The following is a 23,239-nucleotide window of genomic DNA, read 5'->3' as shown; positions in this document are numbered from 1 at the left end:
AAATGATTCAGAAATACACTATACATTGTTAATGTGGTAAATGACTATTCTTGCTGCAAATGTCTGGTTTGTAGTGCAATATCTTCATAGGTGTATAGAGGCTCATTTCCAACAGCCATGACTCCAGTTTTCTTATGGTACTTTGTGTCTGTGTAAGAAAATTAATGGATGGTTAGAATACCCTTGAAACCCCTTGTGCAAGTATGATAGCACAGCTGAAAACAGTTTGGCTGCTTAGAGAACCTATAAACATGACCTTCCTCTGAACTAGTTGAGACTCTGGATCATTACATTTGTTATACAAAAAAATGTAGTGTCTGCTCACCAACCCCTAGAGCGTGCTGTACAGCAGGTTTATCAGAACTTCAAAGAAATAAGTCCGGCACTGTAAGTCCATAAAATCCATATTCTTTTAATCCATAGCTTCAAATAACATTAAAACAATTAAGTCATAGTCCAGACTGGACTGGACTATGTAGGAAGAGAAAGATAAGTGGGAGGCTCTGCTGCATAACTGAGCAGCAAGACAAGTACATTAGAGTCTGTAGTTTGAGAAGTCAACGCCTCACAGGTCCTCAACTGGCAGCTTCATTAAATAGTACACGCAAAACGCCAGTGTCAACGTCTACAGGGAAGAGGTGACTCCGGGATGCTGGTCTTCAGGGCAGAGTGGCACAGAAAAAGCCATATCTGAGACTGGCTAATAAAAGGAAAAGATTAATACGGGCAAAAGAAAACAGACATTGGACAGAGGAAGATTGGAAGAAAGTGTTATGGACAGACGAATCCAAGTTTAAGGTGTTTGGATCACAGAAGAACATTTGTGAGACGCAGAACAACTGAAAAGATGCTGGAAGAGTGCGTGACGCCATCTGTCAAGCATGGTGGAGGTAATGTGATAGTCTGGGTTTGCTTTGGTGCTGGTAAAGTGGGAGATTTGTACAAGGTAAAGGGGAGCGCTTGATTGGAGCCAATTTCACCCTACAACAGGACAATGACCCAACGCACACCTCCAAATGATGCAAGAACTATTTAGGGAAGAAGCCGGCAGCTGGTATTCTATCTGTAATGGAGTGGCCAGCGCAGTCACCAGATCTCAATCTCATTGAGCTGTTGTGATTAAATAGTCAAACAACGCATTAATCTTATCACATCTTCCTCTTGACCTCTGGATGCTGGCTTGAAGTACAACAGTTGTGAGCTATATAAGTGGGATATGCCTCTAACAATATACATCCAAATACCCCAGAGACTCTTTACAAAACCATAGCCAGGAACACTCCAGGGGACAGCTGCCAAATCATGGCTCCATCACGAGGGACACCGATTTAACATTCTACTGCCCTCAGTACTGTAAGGCCAGAGTCTGAGTAAACGTCAATTGTCCCCAGCAGTCCGATTTAGCCAACATAAAGGATTGCGGTCGGTTATGACCGTGAATTCCTTGCTATAGAGGGGTATAGCTGCTATTTTTTACACGGTTCAGAATATGGCCAAGCATTCCTTTTTTATTGTGGTGTATGCCTTCTCCCAATCCAACAGCTTCCTGGAAACATAGGCTACTGGGTATTCCTGACCGTTGGCCCTCACTTGACGGAGTATGGCTCCCAATCCAGTATCCCATGCGTATGTTTGAAAATGAAACATCAGCAGAAGTTAGGACTAGGCTTTGGGCTAACTGAGTTATCAACTGGAGAAATGTGGACTCACATTCTGATGTCCAGATAAGATTCCGGGCATAACTCTTGATAGTAAGGTCAGTGAGGGGGCTTTGCTACTGTGCTGTAATTGGGGATAAACTTTCGATAATAGTTTGCTGTCCCTAGAAATGCATGGACCTGTTTTTGGTTGGCTGGGCGAAGCCACTGGGTAATCGTTTCTACTTCTGCAAGTTTGGGATAATGCACCCCCACTGCCCACCCGATGTCCCAGGTATAGTACTGATGGTAAGCTGGGCTTTGGCTACCCTCTGCAGAACCCTGGAAACATCCTGAAGATGCTCTTCCCAGTTGTCACTCAAGATAGCGATGTCATCCAGGTAGGCCTGGGCATACCACTGACATCCCTCTAATAACCACCATTCTTTATCCAAAATGGCATGCTGGTAAACTCATACAGGCCAAAAGCGATGATCAATGCAGATTTCTCTTGAGCCTCTGTGTGAGTGGGATCAGCCAGTATCCCTTGCTCAAATCGATGGTAGATATGAACCGAGATCTTCCTAATCTGTCTAGTAGTTCATCCACTATTTACACAGATACTAGTACTTTTGTCTGTCTTGGCCACCAACACTATACTGGCTTCCAATGGGCTATGGGAAGGAGCTATGACCCCAATATTCTACATGTCATCCATCTCCATCATTGCCAACAGTAGGCAGGTTGTCTGAGTAGAGTGGCTACCTGTGTTAACATGATGCTGGACCATGGGTGTTTGATCAGGCCGGCTGCTTCTGGGATGGACCGAGCCGCTTCTCCAATGGGGCATCCGTTACCCTCGCGTCTCTTTTTGATTCACCTCTAAAGGTACCGTCACACATAACAATCGTTGGTCGCTGGGGAAAGTCCAGCACTTTATTTTGTTGCTGGATCTCCCGCTGACATCGCTGAATCGGCGTGTGTGACGCTGATTCAGCGATGTCTTCACTGGTAACCAAGGTAAATATCGGGTTACTAAGCGCAGGGCCGCACTTAGTAACTCGATGTTTACCCTGGTTACTGTTGTAAATGTAAAAAAAAAAACACTACATACTTACATTCCCGGTGTCTGGTCATGTCCCCCGCCGTCAGCTTCCCGCACTGTTGTGAATTCTGTGGTCAAGCTCCCTCCTGTGGTCATGAGTGGTACTTTGGCTGGTTCTGTCTATGAGCTTCCTCTGGTGGATATGAGTGGGGCTGCGGCTTCTGAGTTTCCTTCCTCAGGTGACGAGGTGAAGTCGTTAGGTGCTGCTCTATTTAACTCCACCTAGTTCTTTGTTCCTGGCCTCCAGTCAATGTTCCAGTGTTGGTCTTGCTCTTTCCTGGATCGTTCTTGTGGCCTGTCTACCCTGCATAAGCTAAGTTTTGCTGGTGTTACTTTTGTTTGCTATTTTTTCTGTCCAGCTTGCTACATTGGTTTTTCTTGCTTGCTGGAAGCTCTGAGAAGCAGAGGAAGCACCTCCGTACCGTTAGTCGGTGCGGAGGGTCTTTTTGCGCCCTCTGCGTGGTTGTTTGTAGGTTTTTGTGCTGACCGCAAAGCTATCTTTCCTATCCTCGGTCTATTCAGTAAGTCGGGCCTCACTTTGCTAAAATCTATTTCATCTCTGTGTTTGTATTTTCATCTTTACTCACAGTCATTATATGTGGGGGGCTGCCTTTTCCTTTGGGGAATTTCTCTGAGGCAAGGTAGGCTTATTTTTCTATCTTCAGGGCTAGCTAGTTTCTTAGGCTGTGCCGAGGCGCCTAGGTCTGGTCAGGAGCGCTCCACGGCTACTTCTAGTGTGGTGTGATAGGATTAGGGATTGCGGTCATCAGAGTTCCCACGTCTCAGAGCTCGTCCTATGTTATTAGTAACTATCAGGTCATTTTCTGTGCTCTTAACCACCAGGTCCATTGTGGTTCTAAATCCCCAGTTCATAACAGTACTGGAGGCCCAAAGTACTAATGCTTCTCAATAGAGGGAAAAGAGAAGTTCTGAGACCTTTTTTTTTTTTCTCTGCACTGTGTTTTGTCTTTCTTTTCCCCTAGACATTTGGGTGGTTCAGGACACAGGTGTAGTGATGGACAGTAAAGGTCTGTCTTCTTGTGTGGATCATCTCACTGCAAGAGTACAAAATATTCAAGACTTTGTGGTTCAGAATTCTATGTTAGAACCTAGAATTCCTATTCCTGATTTGTTTTCTGGAGATAGAGCTAAGTTTCTGAGTTTCAAAAATAATTGTAAACTGTTTCTGGCTTTGAAACCCCGCTCCTCTGGTAACCCAGTTCAACAAGTGAAGATCATTATTTCTTTATTACGTGGTGAGCCTCAAGACTGGGCATTTTCCCTTGCGCCAGGAGATCCTGCATTATGTGATATTGATGCGTTTTTTTCTGGCGCTCGGATTGCTCTATGATGAACCTAATTCAGTGGATCAGGCAGAGAAAATCTTGCTGGCTCTGTGTCAGGGTCAGGATGAGGTAGAGATATATTGTCAGAAGTTTAGGAAGTGGTCTGTGCTCACTCAATGGAATGAATGTGCTCTGGCAGCAATTTTCAGAAAGGGTCTCTCTGAAGCCCTTAAGGATGTCATGGTGGGATTTCCTATGCCTGCTGGTCTGAATGAGTCTGTCTTTGGCCATTCAGATCGATCGACGCTTACGTGAGCGTAAAACTGTGCACCATTTGGCGGTATTATCTGAGCATAAACCTGAGCCTATGCAATGTGATGGGACTTTGACCAGAGATGAACGGCAAGAACACAGATGTAGGAATGGGCTGTGTTTTTACTGTGGTGATTCCACTCATGCTATCTCCGATTGTCCTAAGCGCACCAGGCGTTTCGCTAGGTCTGCCACCATTGGTACGGTACAGTCGAAATTTCTTTTGACCGTTACTTTGATCTGCTCTTTGTCATCCTATTCTGTCATGGCATTTGTGGATTCAGGCGCTGCCCTGAATTTGACGGACTTGGAGTTTGCCAGGCGCTGTGGGTTTTTCTTGGAGCCCTTGCAGTATCCTATTCCATTGAGAGGAATTGATGCTACGCCTTTGGCCAAGAATAAGCCTCAGTACTGGACCCAACTGACCATGTGCATGGCTCCTGGGCATCAGGAGGATATTCGCTTTTTGGTGTTGCATAATCTGCACGATGTGGTCGTGTTGGGGTTGCCATGGCTACAGGTCCATAACCCAGTATTGGATTGGAAATCTATGTCTGTGTCCAGCTGGGGTTGTCAGGGGGTACATGGTGATGTTCCATTTCTGTCTATTTCATCATCCACCCCTTCTGAGGTCCCAGAGTTCTTGTCGGATTACCGGTATGTATTTGATGAGCCCAAATCCAGTGCCCTACCTCCGCATAGGGATTGCGATTGTGCTATCGATTTGATTCCTGGTAGGAAATTTCCTAAAGGTCGACTGTTTAATTTGTCTGTGCCTGAGCACGCCGCTATGCGGAGTTATGTAAAGGAATCCTTGGAGAAGGGTCATATTCGCCCGTCGTCGTCACCATTGGGAGCGGGGTTCTTTTTTGTGGCCAAGAAGGATGGTTCGTTAAGACCTTGTATTGATTACCGCCTTCTTAATAAAATCACAGTCAAATTTCAGTACCCCTTGCCGCTGCTGTCTGATTTGTTTGCTCGGATTAAGGGGGCTAGTTGGTTCACCAAGATAGATCTTCGTGGTGCGTATAATCTTGTGCGTATTAAACAGGGCGATGAATGGAAAACAGCATTTAATACGCCCGAGGGCCATTTTGAGTACCTGGTTATGCCATTCGGGCTTTCCAATGCTCCATCAGTATTTCAGTCCTTTATGCATGACATCTTCCGAGAGTACCTGGATAGATTCATGATTGTATACTTGGATGATATTTTGGTCTTCTCGGATGATTGGGAGTCTCACGTGAAGCAGGTTAGAATGGTGTTCCAGTATAACCATGTATAAGTATATAAGGGGACAATACAAAAATCTCGCTGAGGATCTGTTTATACCAAGGAAGGTGACGGGCACAAGGGGGCATTCTTTGCGTCTGGAGGAGAGAAGGTTTTTCCACCAACATAGAAGAGGATTCTTTACTGTTAGGGCAGTGAGAATCTGGAATTACTTGCCTGAGGAGGTGGTGATGGCGAACTCAGTCGAGGGGTTCAAGAGAGGCCTGGATGTCTTCCTGAAGCAGAACAATATTGTATCATACAATTATTAGGTTCTGTAGAAGGACGTAGATCTGGGGATTTATTATGATGGAATATAGGCAGAACTGGATGGACAAATGTCTTTTTTCGGCCTTACTATGTATGTTACTATGTTACTATGTCCTGCGTGCGAATTCTTTGTTTGTGAAGGGGTCAAAGTGTCTCTTTGGTGTTCAGAAGGTTTCATTTTTGGGTTTCATTTTTTCCCCTTCTACTATCGAGATGGACCCTTTTAAAGTTCAGGCCATTTATGATTGGACTCAGCCGACATCTCTGAAGAGTCTGCAAAAGTTCCTGGGCTTTGCTAATTTTTATCGTCGCTTCATCAATAATTTTTCTAGTATTGCTAAACCGTTGACTGATTTAACCAAGAAGGGTGCTGATGTGGTCAATTGGTCTTCTGCTGCTGTGGAAGCTTTTCAGGAGTTGAAGCGTCGTTTTTCTTCTGCCCCTGTGTTGTGCCAGCCAGATGTTTCGCTCCCGTTCCAGGTCGAGGTTGATGCTTCTGAGATTGGAGCAGGGGCTGTTTTGTCGCAAAGAAGTTCTGATGGCTCGGTGATGAAACCATGTGCCTTCTTTTCCAGGAAGTTTTCGCCTGCTGAGCGTAATTATGATGTTGGCAATCGAGAGTTGCTGGCTATGAAGTGGGCATTCGAGGAGTGGCGTCATTGGCTTGAAGGAGCTAAGCATCGCGTGGTGGTCTTGACTGATCACAAGAATTTGACCTATCTCGAGTCTGCCAAACGGTTGAACCCTAGACAGGCTCATTGGTCGCTGTTTTTCTCCCGTTTTGACTTTGTGGTTTCGTACCTTCCGGGCTCTAAGAATGTGAAGGCGGATGCCCTGTCTAGGAGTTTTGTGCCCGACTCTCCGGGGTTGCCTGAGCCGGCGGGTATTCTCAAAGAGGGGGTAATTTTGTCTGCCATCTCCCCTGATTTGCGCCGGGTGCTGCAAAAATTTCAGGCTAATAGACCTGACCGTTGCCCAGCGGAGAAACTGTTTGTTCCTGATAAGTGGACGAGTAGAGTTATCTCTGAGGTTCATTGTTCGGTGTTGGCTGGTCATCCTGGAATCTTTGGTACCAGAGATTTGGTGGCTAGATCCTTTTGGTGGCCGTCTTTGTCACGGGATGTGCGTACTTTTGTGCAGTCCTGTGGGACTTGTGCTCGGGCTAAGCCCTGCTGTTCTCGTGCCAGTGGGTTGCTTTTGCCCTTGCCGGTCCCGAAGAGGCCCTGGACACATATCTCTATGGATTTTATTTCGGATCTCCCTGTCTCTCAAAAGATGTCCGTCATTTGGGTGGTTTGTGATCGCTTCTCTAAGATGGTCCATTTGGTACCCTTGCCCAAATGCCTTCCTCCTCTGATTTGGTGCCATTGTTTTTCCAGCATGTGGTTTGTTTACATGGCATTCCGGAGAACATCGTTTCTGACAGAGGTTCCCAGTTTGTTTTGAGGTTTTGGCGAGCCTTTTGTGTTAGGATGGGCATTGATTTGTCTTTTTCCTCGGCTTTCCATCCTCAGACAAATGGCCAAACTGAACGAACCAATCAGACCTTGGAAACATATCCGAGATGCTTTGTTTCTGCTGATCAGGATGATTGGGTGTCCTTTTTGCCTTTGGCTGAGTTCGCCCTTAATAATCGGGCCAGCTCGGCTACTTTGGTTTCGCCGTTTTTCTGCAATTCTGGTTTCCATCCTCGTTTCTCTTCAGGGCAGGTTGAGTCTTCGGACTGTCCTGGTGTGGATACTGTGGTGGATAGGTTGCAGCAGATTTGGACTCATGTAGTGGACAATTTGACATTGTCCCAGGAGAAGGCTCAACGTTTCGCTAACCGCAGGCGCTGTGTGGGTCCCCGACTTCGTGTTGGGGATTTGGTTTGGTTGTCGTCTCGTTATATTCCTATGAAAGTTTCCTCTCCTAAATTTAAGCCTCGTTTTCCTATCGCCACGACAGCACCCCTACGAGAGAGGGGATCCGCCCACCTTACGGACAGGAACCTACAGGATTTAAAGGGGCGGTCCCCCTCACCACTCCAGTTTGGGTTCCTGTCCGGACGGCGGGAGCCTGCAGGATCAGCAGTCTTACCCGGGCCTCCATGCCTCCGCGCGGTGTCTTTTAGGAACGGCGGAATCGGGGGCTCGGAAGCAGCGTCGGGGGTGTACTGCGTGCAGACCCCCCCTCGTCTGGCCATATGGAGCGCGTCCCAGGAGTCGGGCAGTGCCGTCCTGGTCCGCGTTTGAGCGTGGTGTGCAGCGTCCACACCGGCGCTGGTGAACCCGGAAGTAGTTGATACGCTTCCGGGGTAAGCCGGGGGAGGAGCGCTGCAGCGCTGTAAAAGAGCGACGCCTAGGATGGGAGGCGCGCAACCATGTCCTCAGTAGGGGACGCCGAGCACCCTCATGGAGAGGGAACGGAACAGCGCAGTAAGAGCGGTAGCGGCCGCTCAAGGAGAAGCAGCAGCAGCAGCGTGGTACGGGGGCAGCAGCGTGCGAGCGCCCCAGCGTCACATTTGGATCCTACTCCTCCAGAACCGGTATTCACAGGATCAGCCTTATGGTGAGTGTTAAATCAGACACCTGGTGCTGATATGGTCTGTTATTTGTGCTTTGTTTTGGGAAAAAAAGACCTCAAAATCTAAGCACAAGCAATGTGCTCTATGCATGACACCAATGCCTGACTGTTATACCAAAAGGCTGTGTCAGGCGTGCATATCTCAGACCTTAGAAGAGGAAGCTCCCCTTCGGTCATCAGACCTTAGAGCGGTCATCAGGGAGGAAATTAGCTATTCCCTTAGAGGCAGCCGCCAGGAAAGGTCGGGCAGGGACATATCGCCAGGATCTAGCCTGTCCCTACAAGAAGGGGAATGTTCCCGCTCCTCATCTCCATCCTCCTCAGATGAAGAGGGAAGGCCTTGTTTCTCGGTGGACAACATGGACATGTTATTTAAAGGGGTCCGAGCTACCATGGGTGTTGCAGAGAGCAAGGAACCAAGGTCCGCACAGGACATAATGTTTGCGGGCTTGTGCCAGAGGAGTCGTAAGGCGTTCCCGGTGGTGGATACGGTTAAGACTCTTATAAAAAGAGAATGGGATAAGCAGGATAAAGGTTTCCTTCCGTCATCAGCTAAAAGAAGGTATCCCTTTGAAGATAATGAACTGGCAGAGTGGATGAAAGTCCCGAAAGTGGATGCAGCGGTGGCTTCTACATCTAAAGCCGGTACCTTGCCGCTGGAGGACGTGGGCCTTCTGAAAGATCCATCAGACAGGAAGGCGGACATGTTTTTGAGGAAAGTATGGGAGTCAACTGCAGGGGCATTCAAACCTGCTATCTCTAGCACGTGTACGGCTAGATCCGTCATGGTGTGGATATCCCAACTGGAAGAACAGCTGAAGTCCAAGGTCCCCAGAGACAAGATGTTGAACTCACTTTCGCAAATACGTGAAGGGGTGGCGTATTTAGCGGACGCGTCAGTGGATTCTTTAAAATTGGCGGCAAGATCAGCAGGTCTCTCAAATGCTGCTCGCCGAGCCCTATGGCTTAAGACCTGGAAAGGGGATGCCCAGGCGAAAGCTAAACTGTGTACAACACCGTGTAGGGGTGAGTACCTGTTTGGCCTGGTATTGGATGATATCCTAGCTAAGGCTGAGGATAGGAAGAAAGGTTTTCCTAAAGCTTTCAATCCTACCTTTAGGAATACCTTCAGGAGACGCTTCCAATACCGAAGACCTTACCACAACCGAGACTGGGAACCATCAGACCCAAAAACGAAAGGTTCGGACTTTAACGCTTCATCATCTTCCTCAAGAAGAAGAAGAAACTATCGTTAATAGAGATCTTCCAGTAGGGGGCAGGTTAAAATACTTCCATGCTCAGTGGGCCAAAATAACTTCGAGCAATTGGGTCCTAGGTATAATCAATTCAGGGTTAAAATTAGAGTTCCGGGAAAGACCTTCTGAATTTTATATCTTGACTGCCCCTGATTCCTTAGACCAACAAAAGGCCCTTGAAAAAGAGGTCCAAATGCTAAGACGAAAGAAAGTCATAGTAGAGGTTCCAAAACATCAACAGGGGAAAGGGTTCTATTCCCCTTTATTTCTAATCTCCAAGCCAGATGGATCCTTTAGAACCATCATAAACTTACGGAGATTAAACAAACATCTAGAGTATCATGCCTTTAAGATGGAATCTATTAAAACGGCAACTAATCTTCTCTTTCCCAGATGTTATATGACAGTCCTGGATTTAAAAGATGCGTATTACCATCTGCCCATTCACCAGGATCATCAACAATTCCTCAGAATGGCGGTGCGCTTAAACGACCAGGTCAGACACTTTCAGTTTGCTGCAATGCCCTTTGGTCTATCTATCAAACAAATAGGGCAGCACACTGCAGCGCCAAAACATGCAAACTTGAAAACACGAAATTTTTTTAAACTGCATTACTGCACTAGAAATATGAAAAATGAGAGCTTTTAGCGCATAAAAATGGCCAATTTTATGTGTACCTCGTAGCCACGTTACGGCATCTCTCTTATACGAGGTCCTACTCTAAACCTACCTCTCTGAGAATAAACGTCTCCATCTGAATGGGTACATGTGAAACCTCTCCTTGGACTCAAATTCTCTCTATGTGGAGGGGTATTGGACCTACTATAATTAAAACACCTGAAGCTAGGAGGCAGGGAGTGCACGATCAGAAGGCTAGAGAATACATTTCAAAAACCTGATCTGCGCATCCAAACATAGACTGAGTGTGAACAGGTGCTGAACCCAGAGTCGCCAACTCGTATATAATCAAACAAATAGGGCAGCACACTGCAGCGCCAAAACATGCAAACTTGAAAACACGAATTTTTTTTAAACTGCATTACTGCACTAGAAATATGAAAAATGAGAGCTTTTAGCGCATAAAAATGGCCAATTTTATGTGTACCTCGTAGCCACGTTACGGCATCTCTCTTGAGTCCAAGGAGAGGTTTCACATGTACCCATTCAGATGGAGACGTTTATTCTCAGAGAGGTAGGTTTAGAGTAGGACCTCGTATAAGAGAGATGACGTAACGTGGCTACGAGGTACACATAAAATTGGCCATTTTTATGTGCTAAAAGCTCTCATTTTTCATATTTCTAGTGCAGTAATGCAGTTTAAAAAAATTTCGTGTTTTCAAGTTTGCATGTTTTGGCGCTGCAGTGTGCTGCCCTATTTGTTTGATTATATACGAGTTGGCGACTCTGGGTTCAGCACCTGTTCACACTCAGTCTATGTTTGGATGTGCAGATCAGGTTTTTTGAAATGTATTCTCTAGCCTTCTGATCGTGCACTCCCCGCCTCCTAGCTTCAGGTGTTTTAATTATAGTAGGTCCAATACCCCTCCACAGTGAGAGAGAATTTGAGTCCAAGGAGAGGTTTCACATGTACCCATTCAGATGGAGACGTTTATTCTCAGAGAGGTAGGTTTAGAGTAGGACCTCGTATAAGAGAGATGCCGTAACGTGGCTACGAGGTACACATAAAATTGGCCATTTTTATGCGCTAAAAGCTCTCATTTTTCATATTTCTAGTGCAGTAATGCAGTTTAAAAAAATTTCGTGTTTTCAAGTTTGCATGTTTTAGCGCTGCAGTGTGCTGCCCTATTTGTTTGATTATATACGAGTTGGCGACTCTAGGTTCAGCACCTGTTCACACTGTGTCTATGTTTGGATGTGCAGATCAGGTTTTTTGAAATGTATTCTTTGGTCTATCTATGGCACCGAGGGTGTTTACTAAAGTCATGGCAGAAGTAATGGCCTATGTCAGAGAACAGGATACGTTAATTATACCCTACTTGGATGACTTCCTGGTAGTAGGAAATTCCTTTGGCCAGTGTAGTACTCGCCTAAATCATGTCATATCTTCCTTACAGGACTTGGGTTGGATAGTCAATATGGAGAAGTCAAGACTCGACCCATCAACAACTCAGACTTTCCTAGGTATTCTGCTGGACTCGGAAGTGCAACAATGTTTCCTTCCGGAGGAGAAAAAGCAGAGAGTTGTGCACAAAGTCAGTACGGTAACAAGGAAGCCAGATCTGACTTTAAGAGACGCTATGTCCCTTCTGGGATCCCTAACGTCTTGTATACCAGCCGTCCAGTGGGCTCAATTCCACACTCGAGTGTTACAGGCCCAAGTCTTGGATACAGAGAGAAGTCTTCAAGGGCAATTAGGCGGAAGACTCAAGCTGTCCACCGCCACTCTACACAGTCTAAGATGGTGGTTAAACAGAAGACATTTAGGGAAAGGAGTACGCTGGAGTGTAATACCAGACAACACGGTCACAACCGATGCCAGTCCAATAGGTTGGGGAGCTCACATAGGAGATGTTTGGACTCAAGGGCAATGGTCTCTCTTAGAGGCTCAAGAGTCCTCAAATTGGAAAGAGCTCATGGCAGTAAAGAAGGCCTTACTCAGGCTGCTTCCATCTCTGCAGGATTCACATGTAAGAGTCCAGACAGACAACACAACAGTAGTGGCGTATCTCAACCATCAAGGGGGTACAAGGTCAAGATCCCTAATGAACACCGCCACAGACATACTCGAAATAGCCGAAGCTCACTTTCGCTCTCTATCAGCCGTTCACATTCGGGGAGAGCTCAACACAGAGGCAGATTACCTCAGCCGTCATTCTCTACGTCAGGGAGAATGGGTTCTAGATCGACGGGTGTTCAGACAGATAGTGGATCTGTGGGGATTGCCCGTTATTGATCTATTCGCAACGAGAGAGAACAGGCAGACCAGGAAGTTCGCTTCTCTTCGAGTGGCGGACAAGCCCTGTATAATAGACTCCCTTCAAATACACTGGAATTTCCCTCTGGCTTATGCGTTCCCTCCAATGTGTCTAATCCAGATAGTCCTCAGGAAGATCAGGGAGGACAGGGCGAGAGTGATCCTGATTGCCCCCTTTTGGCCCAGGAGGGCATGGTTCTCGTTACTCAGGGCAATGTCTGTGTCCGACCCATGGGTACTGCCGACCAGCCCGGAGCTTCTTTCTCAGGGTCCATTCAGTTACCCCAATGTGGAATCCCTGCATCTGACGGCGTGGAATTTGAGAGGGAGTTATTGAGGAGAAGAGGGTTTTCAGAGGCTCTCATATCTACCCTTTTAAATAGCCGGAAAGAAGTTACCACTAAAATCTATGCTAAAACTTGGAAAAAGTTCCTTGCCTTGTACCAAAATCCCTTTTCTGGCAAGGTCCCAATTCCGGCTATTCTGGAATTTTTACAGAAGGGCCGAGAATTGGGCTTGGCGGTAAATACCCTTAGAGTCCAAGTATCAGCTTTGGGAGCGTTATATAACAACGATGTGGCGGGAAATAGATGGGTTTCCCGATTTATCAGGGCCACTGAACGTAGTAACCCAGTATATATTCCTAGATTACCACCATGGGATCTAAATTTGGTCTTAGACGCCTTAACAGAACCCCCCTTTGAGCCATTAGACTCTGTCTCCATAAAAAATTTAACCTTAAAAACAGCCTTCCTAGTAGCCCTGACCTCGGCTAGGAGAGTGAGTGACTTACAAGCTTTGTCGATAGACCCTCCTTATTTAATGGTCTTTCAGGACAGGGTAGTGTTAAAACCTGATCCAGCATACCTACCAAAAGTAGCTTCTAAATTTCATAGAAGTCAGGAAATAATTTTACCATCTTTCTGTGACAATCCGAATTCAGCTGACGAGCAGAAATATCACATGTTAGATGTCAGAAGAACTCTATTAGAATACCTACACAAGACAGAACCATAGAGGCAGAGTAGGGTTCTGTTTGTTTCCTTCCAGAATCCAAGGAAAGGGGCGAGTGTAACTAAAGCGTCTATCGCCAGATGGATAAGAGATGCCATATATCTTGCTTATACTGCTAAAGGCCAGACACCACCAGATGGCATCAGGGCCCACTCCACTCGAGCCATGGCCTCATCCTGGGCGGAAAGAGCGGACGTCTCCATAGACGTAATATGTAAGGCGGCAACTTGGTCATCTCCTTCCACCTTTTATAGACACTATCGTCTTGACTTATCTTCAGAGGCCAATTTAGTTTTTGGCCGTACAGTACTTAGTGCTGTAGTCCCTCCCAGGTGATTGATCTTTGAAAATCTCTCGTAGGGGTGCTGTCGTGGCGATAGGAAAACCGGTTTTTACGTACCGGTAATAGGATTTTACGGAGCCACGACAGCACCCGCACATTCCCCCCCGTAGTTATTCACTGGTTCTGCACCCTTTGGGGAAAGTGTGCTTGTTAAAAATCACTCTTTAGAAGGTGATGGTATTTAGTAATGTTTAAGTATATATGTTATGTACTAACTCAATGGCGGTGTCCCTTATACTCTGAAACACAAACTGGAGTGGTGAGGGGGACCGCCCCTTTAAATCCTGTAGGTTCCTGTCCGGAAGGTGGGCGGATCCCCTCTCTCGTAGGGGTGCTGTCGTGGCTCCGTAAAATCCTATTACCGGTACGTAAAAACCGGTTTCATTGGTCCGTATAGGATTTCTGAGGTTCTTAATCCTGTGTCGTTTCGTTTGACCCTTCCAGCTTCTTTTTCCATCCATAATGTATTCCATAGGTCATTGTTGCGGAGATACGTGGCACCTGTGGTTCCATCCGTTGATCCTCCTGCTCCAGTTTTGGTTGAGGGGGAGTTGGAGTATGTGGTAGAGAAGATTTTGGATTCTCGTATTTCGAGACGGAAACTCCAGTACCTGGTTAAGTGGAAGGGTTATGGTCAGGAAGATAATTCCTGGGTCTTGGCCTTTGATGTTCATGCTGCCGATCTGGTTCGTGCCTTTCATTTGGCTCGTCCTGGTCGGCCTGGGGGCTCTGGTGAGGGTTCGGTGAACCCTCCTCAAGGGGGGGGGGGGGTACTGTTGTGAATTCTGTGGCCAAGCTCCCTCCTGTGGTCGTGAGTGGTACTTCGGCTGGTTCTGTCTATGAGCTTCCTTTGGTGGATGAGAGTGGTACTGCGGCTTCTGAGTTTCCTTCCTCAGGTGACGAGGTGAAGTCGTTAGGTGCTGCTCTATTTAACTCCACCTAGTTCTTTGCTCCTTGCCTCCAGTCAATGTTCCAGTATTGGTCTTGCTCTCTCCTGGATCGTTCTTGTGGCCTGTCTTCCCTGCATAAGCTAAGTTCTGCTTGTGTTTCTTGGTTTGCTATTTTTTCTGTCCAGCTTGCTATTTTGGTTTGTCTTGCTTGCTGGAAGCTCTGGGACGCAGAGGGAGCACCTCCGCACTGTTAGTCGGTGCGGAGGGTCTTTTTGCGCCCTCTGCGTGGTTGTTTGTAGGTTTTTGTGCTGACCGCAAAGCTATCTTTACTATCCTCGGTCTATTCAGTAAGTCGGGCCTCACTTTGCTAAAATCTATTTCATCTCTGTGTTTGTATTTTCATCTTTACTCACAGTCATTATATGTGGGGGGCTGCCTTTTCCTTTGGGGAATTTCTCTGAGGCAAGGTAGGCTTATTTTTCTATCTTCAGGGCTAGCTAGTTTCTTAGGCTGTGCCGAGGCGCCTAGGTCTGGTCAGGAGTGCTCCACGGCTACTTCTAGTGTGGTGTGATAGGATTAGGGATTGCGGTCAGCAGAGTTCCCACGTCTCAGAGCTCGTCCTATGTTATTAGTAACTATCAGGTCATTCCGTGTGCTCTTAATCACCAGGTCCATTGTGGTTCTAAATCACCAGTTCATAACAGGGAATATCGTGTCCCCTCTGCCCAGGGGCGCAGCCTGTGGGCTGATGTATTAGGGACATGCATCTCACATGGAACCTATTATACATACATATAACTGCACAACATAATCTGAGTGCTGAGTGGTTCCGTAACACTTACACTATACAGAATGTGCAGTCCTCATACCTTACACCAGGGGTCCCCAACTCCAGTCCTCAAGGCCCACCAACATGTCATGTTTTCAGGATTTCCTTTGCATTGCACAGGTGATGCAATTATTACCTGGGCAAGACTAAGGAAATCCTGAAAACATGACATGTTGGTGGGCCTTGAGGACTGGAGTTGGGGACCCCTGCCTTACACTATACAGTGAATGATCAGTCCCTGGTGCCTCCTCATTCTGGTTTCACATGACATCTTTCCAGTGATTCACTAATACCATTTACTTCGCTCTTGTCCACAGTGGGCCGGGTCTGTGCTGGGGAATGTGCTCTCATTCCAGGTGTGGGAGTCACGGCGAGAGTCCACACCTTCCCCAGGTATTTCATACCTGTCCCATTGAGTCATCGTCTGCAGTGACGGCAGTGAGCACTCGACCTCCGCCAGCACCTGAGCGCCCTGCAGGATGAGAGGACATGACTGAGGCACAGCAGCCACAGGTGAGGGGGCCGGGGACACGACACGCAGGAGAGCCGCCATGTCACACTCCGGGGACTGTGGCACTGCATGGAACGGGGGCCACGGTGAAGGAGCACAGAGGGGTCATGGTCTGTGTCAGTCCCCTTTTCAGTGGATTCCTGGAGGGGCCTGCGATCTGCTGGCACCTGGGTGGGCTGCGGACAGTCCAGTACATATAGTGCTGTCATGGGGCCGTCGTCCTAGTGTGCTGCGATATAACGGGATGAGGAGCAGCGCTCTGATCTAACACGTCTCTAATCTTAGGCTCGGCCAATGTCTGAGAATCAGAAGCTTCAAAATGGAGCAGATGAGGAAATCGAGATCTTTATCAGACCGGTGCAAGAGCCCACAAGTCCCGCAGACACTCGGCAGCACAGACAGGACCGATCCACACATCTGCCGTCCTGCAGTCTGCGAAGATTCGCCATAGTGAGCATCATCTGCGGGGTCTCCTGTGTGGGGATCCGAGCCTTAATCCTGGCTCTGCAGGTACATCCAGTAATAACGCGATGCAGAGCCCCCCGCACCCTGTCCTCCTGCGCAGAGCCCCCGCACCCTGTCCCGCTGTGCAGAGCCCCCGCACCCTGTCCTCCTGCGCAGAGCCCCCGCACCCTGTCCTCCTGCGCAGAGCCCCCGCACCCCGTCCTCCTGCGCAGAGCCCCCGCACCCCGTCCTCCTGCACAGAGCCCCCCACACCCTGTCCTCCTGCGCAGAGCCCCCGCACATTTTCCTCCTGCGCAGAGCCCCCACACCCTGTCCTCCTGCGCAGAGCGCCCCGCACCCTGTCATAGTAACATAGTTAGTGAGGCCGAAAAAAGACATTTGTCCATCCAGTTCAGCCTATATTCCATTATAATAAATACCCAGATCTACGTCCTTCTACAGAACCTAATAATTGTATGATACAATATTGTTCTGCTCCAGGAAGACATCCAGGCCTCTCTTGAACCCCTCGACTGAGTTCGCCATCACCACCTCCTCAGGCAAGCAATTCCAGATTCTCACTGCCCTAACAGTAAAGAATCCTCTTCTATGTTGGTGGAAAAACCTTCTCTCCTCCAGACGCAAAGAATGCCCCCTTGTGCCCGTCACCTTCCTTGGTATAAACAGATCCTCAGCGAGATATTTGTATTGTCCCCTTATATACTTATACATGGTTATTAGATCGCCCCTCAGTCGTCTTTTTTCTAGACTAAATAATCCTAATTTCGCTAATCTATCTGGGTATTGTAGTTCTCCCATCCCCTTTATTAATTTTGTTGCCCTCCTTTGTACTCTCTCTAGTTCCATTATATCCTTCCTGAGCACCGGTGCCCAAAACTGGACACAGTACTCCATGTGCGGTCTAACTAGGGATTTGTACAGAGGCAGTATAATGCTCTCATCATGTGTATCCAGACCTCTTTTAATGCACCCCATGATCCTGTTTGCCTTGGCAGCTGTCCTCCTGCGCAGAGCCCCCGCACCCTGTCCTCCTGCGCAGAGCCCCAGCATTTTCCTCCTGCGCAGAGCTCCCGCACCCTGTCCTCCTGCGCAGAGCCCCCGCACCCCGTTCTCCTGCGCAGAGCCCCCCGCACCCTGTCCTCCTGCGCAGAGCCCCCGCACCCCGTCCTCCTGCGCCGAGCCCCCGCACCCCGTCCTCCTGCGCAGAGCCCCCGCACCCCGTCCTCCTGCGCAGAGCCCCCGCACCCCGTCCTCCTGCGCAGAGCCCCCGCACCCCATCCTCCTGCGCAGAGCCCCCGCACCCCGTCCTCCTGCGCAGAGCCCCCCGCACCTTGTTCTCCTGCACAGAGCCCCCCGCACCCTGTCCTCCTGCGCAGAGCCCCCGCACATTTTCCTCCTGCGCAGAGCCCCCGCACCCTGTGCTCCTGCGCAGAGCCCCCCGCACCCTGTCCTCCTTCGCAGAGCCCCCCGCACCCTGTCCTCCTGCGCAGAGCCCCCGCACATTTTCCTCCTGCGCAGAGCCCCCGCACCCTGTCCTCCTGCGCAGAGCCCCCCGCACCCCGTCTTCCTGCGCAGAGCCCCCGCACCCTGTCCTCCTGCACAGAGCCCCTCGCACCCCGTCCTCCTGCGCAGAGCCCCCGCACCCCGTCCTCCTGCGCAGAGCCCCCCGCCCCCTGTTCTCCTGCACAGAGCCCCCCGCACCCTGTCCTCCTGCGCAGAGCCCCCGCACCCTGTCCTCCTGCGCAGAGCCCCCCGCACCTCGTCCTCCTGCGCAGAGCCCCCGCACCCTGTCCTCCTGCACAGAGCCCCTCGCACCCCGTCCTCCTGCGCAGAGCCCCAGCACCCCGTCCTCCTGCGCAGAGCCCCCCGCCCCCTGTTCTCCTGCACAGAGCCCCCCGCACCCTGTCCTCCTGCGCAGAGCCCCCGCACATTTTCCTCCTGCGCAGAGCCCCCGCACCCTGTGCTCCTGCGCAGAGCCCCCCGCACCCTGTCCTCCTTCGCAGAGCCCCCCGCACCGTCCTCCTGTCCATAGCCCCTGCACCCTGTGCTCCTGTGCAGAGCCCCCCCGCACCCTGACCTCCTGTGCAGTGCCCCCGCACCGTCCTCTTGTGCAGAGCTCCCACACCGTTCTCCTGTGCAGAGGCCCCGCACCCTGTCCTCCTGCGCAGAGCCCCCCACACCCTGTCCTCCTGCGCAGAGCCCCCGCACCCTGTCCTCCTGCGCAGAGCCCCCCGCACACTCTGTCCGTGCTCTCTGACCCTCTGATTTGTTGCTCACAGGCAGAGCAGGAATGTGACCATGAGATGAAGGGCGTCCTCTCCCGCCGCTCCCGGAGGTTCTCTGTCCTGAGTATCCTGCTGTTTTTCGGCTTCCTGTTGTCTCTGCCCTTCCTCCTGGTCCTCTTCTCCTACCTGATGACTCTGATCGAGTGACATCTGCAGCGAGGGCTGAGGACACCGCCATGACCAGAGAGGACCTCTGTGTATACACCCTGACCGGAGAGGGTCCTGAATATACACCCCGACCGGAGAGGGGCCCTGAATATACACCCTGACCGGAGAGGGGCCCTGAATATACACCCTGACCGGAGAGGGGCCCTGTATATACACCCTGACCGGAGAGGGGCCCTGTATATACACCATGACCGGAGAGGGGCCCTGTATATACACCCTGACCGGAGAGGGGCCCTGTATATACACCCTGACCGGAGAGGACCCCTGTATATACACCCTGACCAGAGAGGACCCCTGTATATACACCCTGACCATAGAGAGGCCCTGTATATACACCCTGACCAGAGAGGACCCCTGTGTATACACCCTGACTAGAGAGGACCCCTGTATATATACCCTGACCAGAGATGGGCCCTATATATACACCCTAACCGAAGAGCACCACTGTGTATACACCCTGACTAGAGAGGACCCCTGTATATACACCCTGACCGGATAGGCTTCTCCCCTCTGTCAATCCCTTCACTGGCTTCCCATTGCCCAGAGACTCCAGTACAAAACCCTAACCATGACATACAAAGCCATCCACAACCTGTCTCCTCCATACATCTGTGACCTCGTCTCCCGGTACTTACCTACACGCAACCTCTGATCCTCACAAGATCTCCTACTCTACTCCCCTCTTATCTCCTCTTCCCACAATCGTATACAAGATTTCTCTCGTGCTTCCCCCCTACTCTGGAACCCTCTACCACAACACATCAGACTCTCGCCTACCATCGAAACCTTCAAAAAGAACCTGAAGACCGACCTCTTCCGACAAGCCTACAACCTGCAGTAACCACCGATCGACCAAACCGCTGCAGGACCAGCTCTATCCTCACCTACTGTATCCTCACCCATCCCTTGTAGATTGTGAGCCCTCGCGGGCAGGGTCCTCATTCCTCCTGTACCAGTTATGACTTGTATTGTTTAAGATTATTGTGCTTGTTTTTATTATGTATACCCCTCCTCACATGTAAAGCGCCATGGAATAAATGGCGCTATAACAATAAATAATAATAGTAATGTCATGAGAGATTAGTTCTAGAAGGTACATGGCACAGAGACACATGCTGCAGGCCATTCCGACCCCCCTCTTCTCTCTCTGCCTGCTTGTATGTGTGTAACGCAAAACCCCCACTAGAATCACTGAAGTTTTATGGTTCTACCCTGCAAATACCAGACTGTGAAAACTACTCTTCCCTCCTCCCATCTAGTTCTAGTTGGAACTGGTGTGAAAGCCCTGAGCTTCTTTGTTCTATTAAAGTTATATATCGTGGAACCGATTTAGGCTAGACAGATAAGAATGATATATTCCGGATGTCCATTGGTAGACCTATCACCCACTGAAAGCGCGAGCAGCTGAAAGCAACAAGTGCAAAATGCGGATTTCTCAGTAAGCGGTTCAGGTAATTGCTCCGTATTTACACTTAAAAGAACGCCCCTGATGTGGGGAACATCTTGAGCATTGTGTCTTTTACTTATGCGAGGTTCACACAGCGAGATATGAGTAAAAAAATGATTTTCACATTCTGAGAAAAGAGTGCATGTCATAACTCAGCCCACTTAGTGATGTCACGATGAGAGGGCATATCTTACACTGCTGAGTTGTGAGTGAGTCTTGGCCCAGAAAGCGAGCTAACAACAGCTCACCAAAGCTGTTCTAATGCACCTGGATGTATCTCCTGAGCACACGGCCGCCATGATAATATGAAATGATCTGAAAGACCTATAAGTGTTCTCTTTTCAATGTTAATCCTATTTTATTTGTAATCTGTAAAGTACACATGGTTATGTCTTCTTTGTAATATCTTTTTATACCTTGTAAACACTGCCTACCTGTTTTTGGAGTAAAATATATAATTTAGTAGCTTGTCTCTCCCTGCTTTATAAACAAACTGTCGCTTCCTCTGAAGTGAATTACGCTACTGATTTGGATTGGCTCCGGCCCCGTTAACCCTTGTGGAATCGGTGTTGGTGGCAGCATACTTTGTTCTGTGCAATTGGGAATCTTTGTAGCGAAGGCGGCATTGATAATTATTGTTTCCGCCTATGTGGGAGTAGATATATCACCCTCGCTGCAGTGTGCCCAATAGCCAGTACATAGCAGGCAGCCTTTCTGGCAACTAATTACCCTAGGTGCAGTACCTCATCTAACCTGAGGGTAAGGGGGCTCCAGAGATCTGCAGGTTCCAAACCGGAACTGGGAAGTGGGATATAGATAAATCCCCTTCAGAAGGAACCAGGGACAACCAAACAACCCCGGTTCGTGCCAAATTGGTGTGAGTAGTGGGGACAATAAAGATATCCTCCCCAAGATCCCTGACATATTGTTGGCAGCACGCACGGTCTGAACAGTGACACACCCTGACTGGAGAGGACCCGTGTGTACACACCCTGACTAGAGAGGGGCCCTGTAAATACACCCTGACCGGAGAGCACCCCTGTGTATACGTGACCGGAGAGGTCTCCTGTATATTCATTCTGACCGGAGAGCACCCCTGTATAGACACCCTGACCGGAGAAGACGCCTGTATATACCACCTATAAACATAAGGATGAATGACCTCGGTGAGATCAAAACATCCAACACCGCGGAGACACCATCACGTGTTTCTCAACGCAGTGATTCCAGAACACTGCCCCCATCCCTTATGGGAAATATGCAAATGCATGTAGAAAAGCCGCGGAGACACCATCACGTGTTTCTCAGCGCAAGCAATAAATAGCCAGGTCTTTCACCGGGAAGAAACAACTACGGGAAGGGCAGCATCCAAAAAGGAAAACCACCTATGCCAAAACATGGTATCCATCCACAGACAGCTGTTTCGGGGTATTTGCCCCTCATCAGTGTGGAGTAGAAAACTGGCTATTAGGAGCAGTGCCTAGTAAAAGGACTATAAACATAAGGACGAATGACCTCGGGGAGATCAAAACATCCAACACCGCGGAGACACCATCACGTGTTTCTCAACGCAGTGATCCAGAACACTGCCCCCATCCCTTATGGGAAATATGCAAATGCATGTAGAAAAGCCGCGGAGACACCATCACGTGTTTCTCAACGCAAGCAATTAATAGCCAGAGAAACACTTGATGGTGTCTCCACGGTGTTGGATGTTTTGATCTCCCCGAGGTCATTCGTCCTTATGTTTATAGTCCTTTCACTAGGCACTGCTCCTAATAGCCAGTTTCCTACTCCACACTGATGAGGGGCAAATACCCCGAAACAGCTGTCTGTGGATGGACACCATGTTTTGGCATAGGTGGTTTTCCTTTTTGGATGCTGCCCTTCCCGTGGTTGTTCCTTCCCGATGAAAGACCTGGCTATTTATTGCTATATATATATATATATATATATATATATATATATATATATATATGTATATATATATGTATATATATATATATATATATATATACATATATATATATATATACACACACACACACACACACACACACTGACCGGAGAGCCCCCTGTGTATATATATATATATATATATATATATATATATATATATATATATATACACACACTAGCTGAAGAGCCCGGCATTGCCTGGGCATAGTAAATATCTGTGGTTAGTTATAGCACCTCACTTCTCTTATTTTCCCATCACGCTCTTATTTTCTCCCTACACCTCTTATTTTCCCCCTCACTCCTCTTATTTTCTCCCTTACACCTCTTATTTTTCCCCTCACTCCTCTTATTTTCCCCCTCACTCCTCTTATTTTCCCCCTCACTCCTCTCATTCCCCCCTAATACTTGTCATTTCGACCTCAACATCTGTCATTTTCCGATCACTCCACTTTTTTCCCTCACTCCTCTCATTTTGCACTCACACCTTGTCCTTTTCACCTCACACCTCTCATTTTCCCCTCAGTATATACATGTTTGTCATCTCCCTTATATATAGTATACACCTGTATGTCATCTCCTGTATATAGTATATACCTGTATGTTATCTCCCCTGTAAATAGTATACCTGCTGTATGTCATCTCCTCCTGTATATTGTATATACCTATGTGTCATCTCCTCCTGTATATAG

General features: G+C 48.5%; 1 protein-coding gene across 1 annotated transcript; it reads left to right on the top strand.

Moving 5' to 3' along the window:
• Positions 1-16,125: 16,125 nt before the first annotated feature.
• TMEM265 (transmembrane protein 265) lies at positions 16,126-21,053 on the top strand. The gene is made up of 3 exons (XM_069735254.1): positions 16,126-16,228; positions 16,512-16,736; positions 18,971-21,053. The coding sequence occupies exons 1-3, from the start codon at positions 16,205-16,207 to the stop codon at positions 19,121-19,123; spliced, it is 402 nt and encodes a 133-aa protein (XP_069591355.1). The 5' UTR covers positions 16,126-16,204; the 3' UTR covers positions 19,124-21,053.
• The last annotated feature ends 2,186 nt before the right edge of the window (positions 21,054-23,239 follow it).

Source organism: Ranitomeya imitator, chromosome 7, assembly GCF_032444005.1.
Source record: "Ranitomeya imitator isolate aRanImi1 chromosome 7, aRanImi1.pri, whole genome shotgun sequence".
NCBI lineage: Eukaryota > Metazoa > Chordata > Amphibia > Anura > Dendrobatidae > Ranitomeya > Ranitomeya imitator.
This window is presented reverse-complemented; position numbering and strand designations above follow the sequence as displayed.

Coding starts and splice junctions, on each gene's coding strand:
- TMEM265 (XM_069735254.1), top strand. CDS start 16,205: ATGACTGAGGCACAGCAGCCACAG. Junction 16,229..16,511: donor CTGAGGCACAGCAGCCACAG/GTGAGGGGGCCG, acceptor CTCTAATCTTAG/GCTCGGCCAATGTCTGAGAA. Junction 16,737..18,970: donor CCTTAATCCTGGCTCTGCAG/GTACATCCAGTA, acceptor TGTTGCTCACAG/GCAGAGCAGGAATGTGACCA.